At 44.6% G+C, this 12,437-nt stretch overlaps 1 protein-coding gene across 1 annotated transcript in view; it reads right to left on the minus strand.

Moving 5' to 3' along the window:
- Positions 1 to 956: 956 nt before the first annotated feature.
- Positions 957 to 12,437, minus strand: part of LOC138945605 (26S proteasome non-ATPase regulatory subunit 1-like) — a 48,966-nt gene continuing 37,485 nt past the window's right edge. Inside the window, exon 19 of the mRNA XM_070317052.1 lies at positions 957 to 1,052. Coding sequence (XP_070173153.1) covers positions 984 to 1,052 — 69 coding nt within the window. The 3' untranslated portion in view covers positions 957 to 983. The remainder of the gene's footprint in view (positions 1,053 to 12,437) is intronic.

Below are 12,437 nucleotides of genomic sequence, written 5' to 3' on the forward strand. Positions count from 1 at the left end.
GGTCGTCTTGCCCCGATACTGTTCTTCCCCTAAGCAGGAAGTAATTCACTTCTCTCTTATGATACAAAAATCAAAAATCCATTAGATAATTAATTGACACTAGTTTTACCCTTGCGATTACATCAAGTGAGCCAAATACCTCCCCCTCCCCCATCCGAGATAAGCTGCGCAATGAGTATAGAAACTCTTTTCTAAATGAGCATTCTTCCGATGCAGAAAATTTCAAGGCGAAATAGGCAAACGCCTTTGTATTGATTGCAGGCGTGACGCGGCCCGTGACAGAGAGATTAAGCACGTGATGACCGGTCCTGACCCGGATCTCTTCGCGAGCCTACGACATTGATCTTATTCTTCTCACAAACAAGCAGAATCCTTGAAAAAGAAACAGTTGCAGCGGGAGAAAAACAGTCAAATTCGTTGTTTTTCTCGTTCTGGCCGGGCAAGGAATTCTACTTTCTGCACTGCAACCTTTTGCGAGAGTATTGCACTTTTCAACCGCTTGCTCTTTCTTTTTCTTCGTATTTTTATTCGTAGCTGCAATACATTTTGCATTTTAAACTCTTTCTCTTCTTGTCTTCTTGTGGTTGTTCTTGGGTGGGTTTTTTAATATTTTTTGGGGTGTTTTATTTTAAAAATGAGTACATTTTTTTCCCTCCATAACCAATGATCTGCTCATACACAATGTATCAAGCAGTGCGTTAAACACGTTTCAAACACACATGCCATGTTGCATATCGAATAATACAAGTTAGGAAAACGGTAAGTAAAACAAAGATGCAAAATATTAAAATGTATCATCGACCCAAAAATTAATGCCGTCAGCCGTGTTCCAAAGAACAGAGAAGTGTGTTGTGGAGAAACGATGTTACATAAATGCGTAGCACAGAGGAAATTAGTTCATTTCCTGTCAACAAATAAGTTCTTTGCTTGCTTGTTTGTTTGTTTTCTGTTCTTCAAACAAGACATAACGGTGGACACGAGACTTACCTGAACAGAAGAAATCCGAGAGAGGTGACCGCAACCCGCCTGACGTCATCGTTCACGTCACTGACCTGCACACATATATGACGTCATTGAGTACGGTTTAGGAAATACATTACTTTCATTTTTACACCCCCGGTATAGGGGTGTGTATAGGTTTCGCTCGATGTGTTTGTTTGGGTGTTTGTTTGTGTGTTTGTGTTCGCATATAGATCTCAAGAATGAACGGACCGATCGTCACCAAACTTGGTGAACAGGTTCTATACATTCCTGAGACGGTCCTTACAAAAATTGGGACCAGTCAAACACACGGTTAGGGAGTTATTGGTGGATTAAAATTATACAAGGACTTATACAGGGACATCTTCATGGTCAAAGGGAAATAACCATTCTCACTCAGTCACTGCCACCAACTGAGAAGGTTATTTCCCTTTGACGGGGGTGTTTTTCCTACCTCATAGGAATTTCTTGTTCTATTTACTGTCAACGCCAATATGGTTGTGATTAAATGAACGAACTCGTAATTCCTTAAGTTGATGATTCAATCTGCAGTACCGCTGCTCTGATCGCTGCACAGACACACACACGCACGCATGCATGCACACACACACACATACACAGGCTATAAACTAACTTTACTGGTAGAAGGGGAAAAACACCTGGAAAACAACAACTAAAAAAAAACTCAGCAAGGGAGTCATAAATATTCATTGCGTCAAAACCGATCCCTCATGCAATCAGTAACAAACACTTCAACTGATCCATGGAAACAACAGAGAGGTAAGCAGCATCTCCCCAGACAGCAATGTATTAAAACGCCCCTCGTTTACCAAGGGAACAAAAAGCCCGTGCAGACCAACAGACACACATACGGACAGAGGATGAAGAGAATCTGCTTGTTTGTCTTTCCGTCAGTCAGTCTGTCGTTATGCGTGCTTGTATGTCCGTGGTTGTCTTTGAATATGTGTGTGTCTGTGTCTGTCTGGTTGGATGGCTGGCTGGCACTTTGAATATCCATGCTTTCCCCAGACTCGGCACCATATTTACCTTTCGCATGCGTGCGTAAAACACTCTCTTACACTAAGTCATAGAGTGCCTAAGCAGAACATCCAAGCAATACTGAGTCACAGGAACAGTCTGGGAGCCTGCTTTGCAAGTCGCGGGAAAAGAATGATACAGCGTGTTTGGATCTCACAACGCAAAAAAAAACGGGCCGCAAAAGCTTCGGAGCAAAATTTGAGGTGGGTGGCCTTATATTAGATGCTCATAAAGGCTCCAAACATCCTGCTCTTATCTGTTGTTAGATGTACAACGTTAAGTATATATTTTTCTTTGTATTCAATAAACTACTTTCGCTTGAATGCAATTTTAACCGTTGCTTCAGCACCATCTATTCGCTCAGGTGCTTACATGCTAGTCATTAACTGTACTCACAATATGCACGTTGGGGCGCAGTATCAGTCATATATCTAGACATACTACCATGCATTTCTTTATGCGAACCATATATTCTGCGTTATGAGATCAAAACACGCTGTATCTCTTTGCTCGGTGTGCTCTTTGATGTTTTAACTCAAGACCCTCTCACTCTCTCTCTCTCTCTCTCTCTCTCTCTCTCTCTCTCTCTCTCGCGCGCGCGTGAACCAGCTCCGGATGAAGGAGTCAAATTCGAGAACTTCCACCCGTAATTCAGGCCACCCCGCAATTCTTTATTTGGTGTTTAACGTCGTTTTCAACCGTTCAAGGTTATATCGCGACGGGGAAAGGGGGAGATGGGATAGAGCCACTTGTTAATTGTTTCTTGTTCACAAAAGCACTAATCAAAAAATTGCTCCAGGGGCTTGCAACGTAGTACAATATATGACCTTACTGGGAGAATGCAAGTTTCCAGTACAAAGGATTTAACATTTCTTACATACTGCTTGACTAAAATCTCACCCGGCAATTGGTTCGTCCCATAATAAGCGACGCTGAGAGAATTCCATACCTTACTGGCAATTCGTACTTTAGAGATCACTACTTTGGCATACTTTTAGGACTTAAGCCAAACTACAGGTGTTCGGTTGTAGTGATTTCAATCAGATGAAACTCCTTCACGCTAAACCTGTCTCGTAAAAACATTTTGAATACTAAATTCGCAAATATAAATGAAGGGCACAACGATATATATAGTATGTATTGACAACCGCTTAGCATCACCCATTCTGGGATCGCTCTTTTCGGGGTCGTCTACTACGTGTCGAATTCGGCCCTTTCGGACTAGCTCCGTGTCTAGTGGAACTATCTCAATGTCACCACAGGCCAGTGCGCGGCACCTTGTCTGTCCGTGGCTTCAAAGAGATGCTCGCTAATGGAGTGAACGGACGACATTGATGTGTAACGGGATGGTAGACGTAGACGAAATGCTCACAGTTCGTTCTGCTGTCAGTGTTTCGCTACAGACAGTCATGATGATGATGATGATGATGATGATGATGATGATGATGATGATGATGATGATGATGATGATGATGATGTAATTAGTGAAATGTGTCACGCCTACAGCTGTGCAAAAAGAGGAGTGTGCACGTCAGAAACACACATCTTTCTTTCTTTATTTCTCTCTTTATTTGGTGTTTAACGTCGTTTTCAACCACGAAGGTTATATCGCGACGAGGGAAAGGGGGGAGATGGGATAGAGCCACTTGTTAAGTGAGAAACACACATCAATTAACTTCGGCTGAGAGAAAAAAAAATAGTCGCTACATTTTGCATTGAGTCAGCGTGTATACCAACACGATTCTATTCCCCATCAATATCCCGCCCCATTTTGATAAATAATGTTTAGGTGCTTTTATCTTCATATTCAGGAATGGTTAAGGCAAACAAGACGACAGTTAGAACACTCCGACTCATTGTCTGTCTTTCTGTCTGTCTGTCGGTCGGTTTGTCTGTCGATCTGTCTGTCGGTCGGTCTGTCTGTCGGTCTGTCTCTGTCGGTCTGTCTCTGTCTGTCGGCCTGTCAGTCGGTCTGTCTCACTGTCTGTCGGCCTGTCAGTATGCCCGTCCGTCCGTCCGTCCGTCCGTGCATGAGCACGGGCCACCATGGACTAGAAAACTTGAAGACATCAGCACTGAAGATGATTCAGATTTTTCTTTTTCGCAAATAAAAACTAGACTAGGTCAGTATTCACAATACTCCCTACACTTCTGTATAGGGCACCAAAGACTTCAGAAATGATACATTTCCTACCCTACGAACAACACTCTACGTCTACATTTCTCCAGTTTAACTTCTTAATAAATACACTGGCGAGACACAATGTGTCCTAGCCGCAATAGCCTCTCAGCGTCTATCAGTTCAATAAAACCCTCTGAAACTTATTACCGGCTATAACCTTAAAGTTCATAGCCAAGGTCTTCACAAAAAAGAAAGTACCAGCAGTGCTAAAAATGGGGCCAGCAGTGACTGTGAGAAGTACAAGCGCCCTGAGGTTAGCAAGCGAAGGGCTGGGCGCAGACAGTGATAGATTTTCAATCAGATTCCTTCATTTCTGTCGCCGGCCTACAGGTCAAAAGTCGTGGCCAGATTCGAGTGGAGTTTCAAAATTTGCCAAACGAATGCTATCTTTGGCTGCCTTTCAATCCAACTGCTTCCGACCCCCTTAATAGACTGTGAAGATTTACTTACTGACCTGCTATCCTAAATAGTTTATGGGACTTCATGTATTTTTAACAAAAACAGTCTTTAAAACGATGTTAAGCTCTCTTTACACCCCATCACTTGCTGGCCTGTTACCCAAAGAATTCCTTGCGGGACTGTATTAGCTGAAATAACACACTTGCATGAACAGCCTAAAAACGTAAAACACATTTCACATCCAGAGAACAAAAACTATTGCTAGAACGCGTGCCTTCTCATAGAACTGACGAATAGGGAGCGCGTTTGGTGTGCTCAGTTTGAGCGGAAAAAATAATGGTAACTGCATCTGAATAAATAAATGGCGGCAGGAAAAGATGCACGAACTGGGCCAGGGGAATGAAGAATTATTGATTGATTAACTGATTGATTGAGAGATAGCCTAATAACCTCAGAAGTGTGTGTGGGGGGGGGGGGTTAGCTCAGGGTTTCCACAAATGCACATCGTCTTGTTGGGGACAGAATTCCATGACTGCTTCATTCATATTTTTCATAACTTTCTCAGATCTCTCTCCCCCCCCCCCCCCCCCCCTCTCTCTCTCTCGCTTTCTATGTCGTCATCTCCAGTGAAAAGAGACAAATCGCTCTTCTCTCGCAGAAAATGGAAGGCACGCGCACACGTCCCAATTTGAAGGAGGCACGCGACGGTCTTTGTGCGGGGAAGAATAGGAAGTGATGAGGAATTGAGCCCGTATTTCCCTTCCCATTTTCCGCCCGGTTGGTCGCGAGTACCAGGGCTGACTGCAAAGCAATTCAAACTTTTTTTCTTAGCGCTGAGATTGCCACAGAGGCGTCTGCTGTACCTTAGTGCTAAGCAATGCGCGTCAAGCTTTTCCTTACCGCTAGAATTCCGAAAATAACTCTGTTGGGTTGTATTGGTTGTGAAAGAGTTAATTAATAGCCTTGCTTTTATACTAGGACAAACATTGGAGGAAACACGTGGACAGGAGCAAGTGTGAATTTATTTGTCCGAACAAAAGCCAGGATTTTCACATTTCAAACCCATACAAAGTTATTTTCAGAATTCGTCAATTGCCGGAGACACAGTGGCAGTTAACTTAAATGTTTATCAAAATTGCTAAGCGCTTCAGCCTGTTTTTGCTAATATCACTACAGTGTTGCCTACTGTACCTTCCAAGTTCTAAGTGCTAAGCCAAAGTGCGCTTCGAACTGCTGCTTAGTACCCAGAATGTCGGAGTCGTGGCTGCAATACTGTATCGGCCTAGCGCTAAGCGACAGTAAGCGAGCACGTGCACCCAGGCCCTGGGCCCAAATCCCTGGCATAAGTGGTGTTAAAGCGGCGTCTGGCTGCGACCTGCAGGCCCCGCTATTGATCTCCGCCACTTCCTAATTAACACACCATGGTCACAACTCCCCCCCCTCCCTTTTCACCCCCACCCCCTTAGGCACATTACACTGGTTCGGTGTGCGGAATGGGGATAAGGGTGTCCTTAAAGCCTTAATGCATCTACTTAACACACACACACACACACACATACACACAAAACAACTGCACCATATCCGATACCCCATCCCCGGCACCCATTCTCCTGTTCTAAGCCATACCACCCTTCTGTCGACGACGGAAAAAACGAACAATTGCAACAGAGACGGTGATGCTTGCCATCAGCAAAAATATATAAGATGCAAAAACCCGCCTCTATGAGAAAAAAAATAATAATAATTTTAAACAAGAAGAGCAAACGCTCGATCGAGTCACTTTCGCAGTTCTGAATATTATATGAGGCATCAGATGGACAGGAAGAAATTGCTATTCACAACACAATGAGTCACGTTCACATAAAATTTGAGCCCGGTCACTTTTATAGTTTCCGAGAAAAGCCCAACGTTAAGTTGTGTGTTGCCGAACAGAAAAGGCTAGTTATCTCCCTTGTTTTTCTGATAACGTTCGTAAAAGGCTACAGATGTAAATACTTTGATGTAAAGAATAATCCTACAAAGTTTCAATCACATCCGATGAACTTTGTCAAAGATATAAAATGTCTAATTTTTCCTTTGACGCTGACCTGTGACCTTGAAAAAGGTCAAAGGTCAACGAAACCATCGTTAAAGTGTAGAGGTCATTGGAGGTCACGACTAAACAAAATATGAGCCCGATCGCTTTGATAGTTTCCGAGAAAAGTCCAACGTTAAGGTGGTGTCTACGGACGGCCGGCCGGACGGCCGGCCGGACGGCCGGCCGGACAGACTAACACTGACCGATTACATAGAGTCACTTTTTCTCAAGTGACTCAAAAAATCCACACAAGAGGAAAGTGTCACTGTCAACCAAACCATCATCCATCCACGATTATCGGCCGTTCTCGCTCGCAAGACCATGCTTACCGAAGCAAGTCCGTTTTCTGCTAACAATAACCCGCAACCAAAGAGAGCTTCCCCTCTTTGTTGCAACACCCAACACTCAGTACCACAGACCTGATGCAACCCACGATTACAAAAACGATTCCTAACAACAATTTGTATTTTTTTGCTTCGAAGAGGTCATTCGTTCCGCGTGGAACTGGTCCATACCTTTTTATGTTAACGAGTTCAATACAGTTCATCACCCTTCTTGTTATTCTGCCTTAGCATTGGCCCCCATTTAATTATCCTCCTTCAACTCCCCAAGCCCCCTCCTTCCTTCACACCTGTGCCTCCTCGTGGAAGTTGTTTTTCTCTGTTGAATGTAATTTCCGGTTAGGTAAGAAAGTTGCTCTTCAGTAACCACCAACATACAGTCTCTCCTGTCAAACATCTTGGAGGGATGGGGGGGGGGGGGGGAGGAGGGGAGTTTTGATGGTTGACGTGTGTGTTCATGTGCGTGCCTGTGTGTGCGTACCTGCGTGTATGTGTGTGTGTGTGTGTGTGTGTGTGTGTGTGTGTGTGTTGGAGGCGTGGGAGTCAATCAACTGCAAGTCTTTGAACTTTAATCCTCTAATCTGCTTGCGTGCGGGTGTTTTGGAGGCGCAGGTGTCAATCAATTGGAAGTCACTGAACTTTTTTCCCCTAATCTGCACGAATTTTGTTCTGGACTTGGCAGCACCTAGCTTTATTTAATGGAACGGAGGTGGGGGTCGAAGAGGGTCAGCGAGAGACCGATGTAACCACAAGAGACGGAGAGCAATGTTAAGGGAGACAGACAGAGGTGTGCACAAAACGAGAGAAGGTGTGATGATGCAGAGAACTGCATAGTCGCGGTTCTCACTGAAGCCACCAAAAGCGCCAAGAGTGTGTCGATGCGCGTGCGTGCTTGCGTGCGTGCATACGTATGTGTGTGTGTGCGCGCGCGTGTGAGAGAGATAGAGACAGAGACAGAGAGAGTTAGACAGAGAAACAGAGAAAGACAGAGAGAGGGGAGAGAGAGGGGAGAGAGAGGGGAGAGAGGGGAGAGAGAGAGGGGAGAGAGAGAGGGGAGAGAGAGAGGGGAGAGAGAGAGGGGAGAGAGAGGGGAGAGAGAGTGGGAAGAGAGAGACAGAGACCGTGAGACAGAGAGAGAGAGGGATGGGGAGAGACAGACAGAGAAACAGAGAAAGACAGAGAGAGGGGAGAGAGAGAGGGGAGAGAGAGAGGGGAGAGAGAGAGGGGAGAGAGAGACAGAGACCGTGAGACAGAGAGAGGGAGGGATGGGGAGAGACAGACAGACAGAGAAACAGAGAAAGAGAGAGAGGGGAGAGAGAGAGAGGGGAGAGAGAGAGAGGGGAGAGAGAGGGGGGAGAGAGTGGGAAGAGAGAGACAGAGATCGTGAGACAGAGAGAGGGAGGGATGGGGAGAGACAGACAGACAGACAGACAGACAGAGAAACAGAGAAAGACAGAGAGAGGGGACAGAGAGAGGGGAGAGAGGGGAGACAGAGAGGGGAGAGAGAGGGGAGCGAGAGTGGGAAGAGAGAGACAGAGATCGTGAGCCACAGAGAGGGTGGGATGGGGAGAGACAGACAGAGAGACAGACAGACAGACAAACAGAGAGACAAAGACAGAGAGAAACGGTGGGTTTTTTGTCAGCAGGAGCCAGTTCCAGTGTTCAGTATGCAAATGATACCAACGCCGTCACAGCAAGAAGCTAGGAGGGGCCGGGAAAACAGAACCGACCAATCCCTTTCATCATTTTACTGCGTTTCCTGACAGCCACAAGAACTGCAACGCACGCTGCATTCTAACTACTAAAACATGAAAAGGGGCTTTGTGCCCCATTGCTTTTAAACTGTACTACAACAAAAACAAACTGGTTATTCACATGCTTCGCGGAGACCAGGTCGACTCGTCTAGGATTAGGCCTACGGGTTTCGACCATCCCAGGGCTTACAACTCGCAGCAGGGGGAAAATGCAGTGTGCTCGGTTTAATTATTTTAGGCAGATTGACTAAATGTTTCGACTTGTTTTGTTGTTGTTGTTGTTTTTTTTGTTTACGCACTACAAAATAAAATGTGGTTCAGATAAATCTTTGCGAAGATAAATTTTATATTCTAACAACGTAACACCACCAGACACTTCCAAGATAAGAAAAAGCTCATTAATCGAAACTGGTGACAACACAGCTGAATTTTACTGCACAAACTTAGCTTCCAGAGAGTCATAAAGTTGTCGTTTTTAATTCACTCGTTACTACAGAGAACTTCACTTTTTTCCCGAAAGTTCGTAATTGCGTGAATGTGTGCGTGCGTGTGTCTCGGCTTTTTCTTCTGCTTGCTGTTGTTTCTTAGCTGTTTGTTTGTTTGTTTGTTTTTACTGAGGGGTAGGGTTATCATTCTATTACTGTCTTTCATTATTTATTCCCGAAAGTTCGTAATTGCGTGAATGTGTCTCGGCCTTTTTACATTTAGTCAAGTCTTGATTAAATGTATTAACGTAGAGGGGGGAATCGAGACGAGGGTCATATGGTGTATGTGTGTCTGTGTGTCTGTGTAGAGCGATTCAGAGAAAACTTCTGGACCGATCTTTATGAAATTTGACATGAGAGTTCCTGGGTATGAAATCCCCAGACGTTTTTTTCATTTTTTCGATAAATGTCTTTGATGACGTCATATCCGGCTTTTCGTGAAAGTTGAGGCGGCACTGTCACGCTCTCATTTTTGGTCAAGTAATCTTCGACGAAGCCCGGACTTCGGTATTGCATTTCAGCTTGGTGGCTTAAAAATTAATTAATGACTTTGGTCATTAAAAATCTAAAAATTGTAAAAAAAAAATAAAAAATTATGAAACGATCCAAATTTACGTTCATCTTATTCTCCATCATTTTCTGATTCCAAAAACATATACATATGTTATATTTGGATTAAAAACAAGCTCTGAAAATTAAAAATATAACAATTATTATCAACATTTTTTTTCGAAATCAATTTAAAAACACTTTCATCTTATTCCTTGTCGGTTCCTGATTCCAAAAACATATAGATATGATATGTTTGGATTCAAACCACGCTCAGAAAGTTAAAACGAAGAGAGGTACAGAAAAGCGTGCTATCCTTCTCAGCGCAACTACTACCCCGCTCTTCTTGTCAATTTCACTGCCTTCGCCATGAGCGGTGGACTGACGATGCTACGGTCTTGCTGAAACATTGCATTGCGTTCAGTTTCATTCTGTGAGTTCGACAGCTACTTGACTAAATGTTGTATTTTCGCCTTACGCGACTTGTTTCTACTTGCTGTTGTGTCTTTGTTGTTTGTTTGCTTGTTTTTACTGAGGGGGTGTGGTCATCATTCTATTACCGTCTTTCATTATGTATTCCCTCCTCCACTGGCGTGATTTCAATCAAGGGACGCCTGTTCTCCTCAGCCTTCCCTTGTTTTCCCTTCTGTGGAAGTCTTCGATCTTCAATGAGTCTTGACATCGCTGATTAGTCAGCGCTTCCGCCCAGCCGTTTAGCGTTGGTTCCCCGGGTGCTCACTTCAATTTAAGTCGATGGCCTTACGTAGGTTGGAATTACCAGGCTTTTCACCCTCTATGCCCCTTGCTTCCTCTTCAGGGGGATTTCTTTTTCACTTTTGCAGGGCATTCCCCCCCCCCCCCCCCTCTTTTGTAGTACGGTGGTACCTGCGATGAAAGGACACCCTTGTGACCGGCCAAAAGTGACTCTATATTACGGGTGGCCTGTCATGACAGTTTGGAATACATAATATACAAAGGAAAAGCAGGTGTCCGCTTTCATTAGAAAACAGCATCTGCTATGCACTTGTGGGTTTCTGTTTGTATAACATCGCACAGACATATTTAAGTAAAGGCTCCTGTACTCCAGAAAGGTCCGGTTATGTCCTCACACTCTGTGTTTTGTTCCAACCAAAGAGAAGTCTCAGTCCGACCTTGTTTTCGTGACAAAAGGGTTTGTTTGTTTGTTTGTTTATTTGTTGCTTAACGTCCAGCCGACTACGCAGAGCCATATCAGGACGAGGAAGGGGGGGATGAAGGGGGCCACTTGTCAAGCGATTCCTGTTTACAAATGCACTAACCCATTACTTGTGTCCCAGCAGGCTTTAGTAAAACTAAATTAATACCTACTGGAAGATTACCAGTTTCCAGTATGTTAAAATAGGCTTAACCTATCTACTGCTGGACTTACATCAGAACACTAACAGATTAAACTATACATGAATCGCGAGACAAGCGGCAAGAGAAGAGATTTTTGGAAAAAATACAGGTGAATGAGCAAGAAGGCAGAAAAAAGAAAAGAATTCATGAAGAAAAAGAGAGCATGACAGGAAAGAGGAACCAAAAATCTACCTAACAGCAAACTAGAAAGCTCCTGCGGTTCCAAAAACAGGAGGGGCCTTTAATTTCATAACCGCAGTGCCCCACTGCGGGAGTGACAAAAGGGAGTCTTTCTGTAAATGTCCAAACCGCAGAAGTCAATCAAGACAGCTTAAGCTGCTGGTCACTGCTCGTCCACAGACCTTTTGTGTTCCTGACTTCTTATAACATTCATTGCAAGAGACTAATGACAATGTCTGTCGATGCCGGGAGTTTTACTTACACGGGTGTCTAAGTAATGTCTACAAAATAGTTCATGTTTAAAAAAAAGAATCCATCAATAAAAAGCTCAACAACGCGAAGAGCAAATGCTTATACGACTCACCATCCGTAATGAAGTAAAGTGGACACACCCCCCCCCCCCCCCTCGGGGCATTGCAGACCCCCAGAAGGCACTGCAGACCTCCAGAAGACACAAGCAGACCCCCAGAAGACACAGCAGACCCCCAGAAGACACAGCAGACCCCCAGAAGACACAGCAAACCCCCAGAAGACACAGCAGACCCCCAGAAGACACAGCAAACACCCAGAAGACACAGCAGACCCCCAGAAGACACAGCAAAACCCCATAAGACACAGCAGACCCCCAGAAGACACAGCAGACCCCAAGAAGACCCCCAGAAGACACAGCAGACCCCCAGAAGACACAGCAAACGGGCGCCTGACACTAACGGAGGCTGTCACGTACCTCAATGCCAGACGACAAGGCGGGAGGGACACAGACAAGTATCCCACGCACGTCCACCTGATTTTCCCCATAACGCTACCATCACCATACCCCACCCTCCAACCACAACCCCCTTGCTAACCCCATGTCTCTTCTTACAATAGCTTCTGTCACCCCCAGCCGATGCCGTGTCCAAAGTTTGGAAGCCCCCAAAATGTGGGCTGTGTGGTCGAGTTCCCTGTTCACAAGAAACGTCCAACACCAAAACTGTGTTCCTGTTCCTGAATTCGTCGCTTTATCTATTAAGTCCGAGCAAATTTTATTTTGCAGGGAAGTTTTTTTGCAGAAAACTTATCTAACACGAGAAA

This window comes from Littorina saxatilis, linkage group LG13 (genome assembly GCF_037325665.1).
Source record: "Littorina saxatilis isolate snail1 linkage group LG13, US_GU_Lsax_2.0, whole genome shotgun sequence".
Classification (NCBI taxonomy): domain Eukaryota; kingdom Metazoa; phylum Mollusca; class Gastropoda; order Littorinimorpha; family Littorinidae; genus Littorina; species Littorina saxatilis.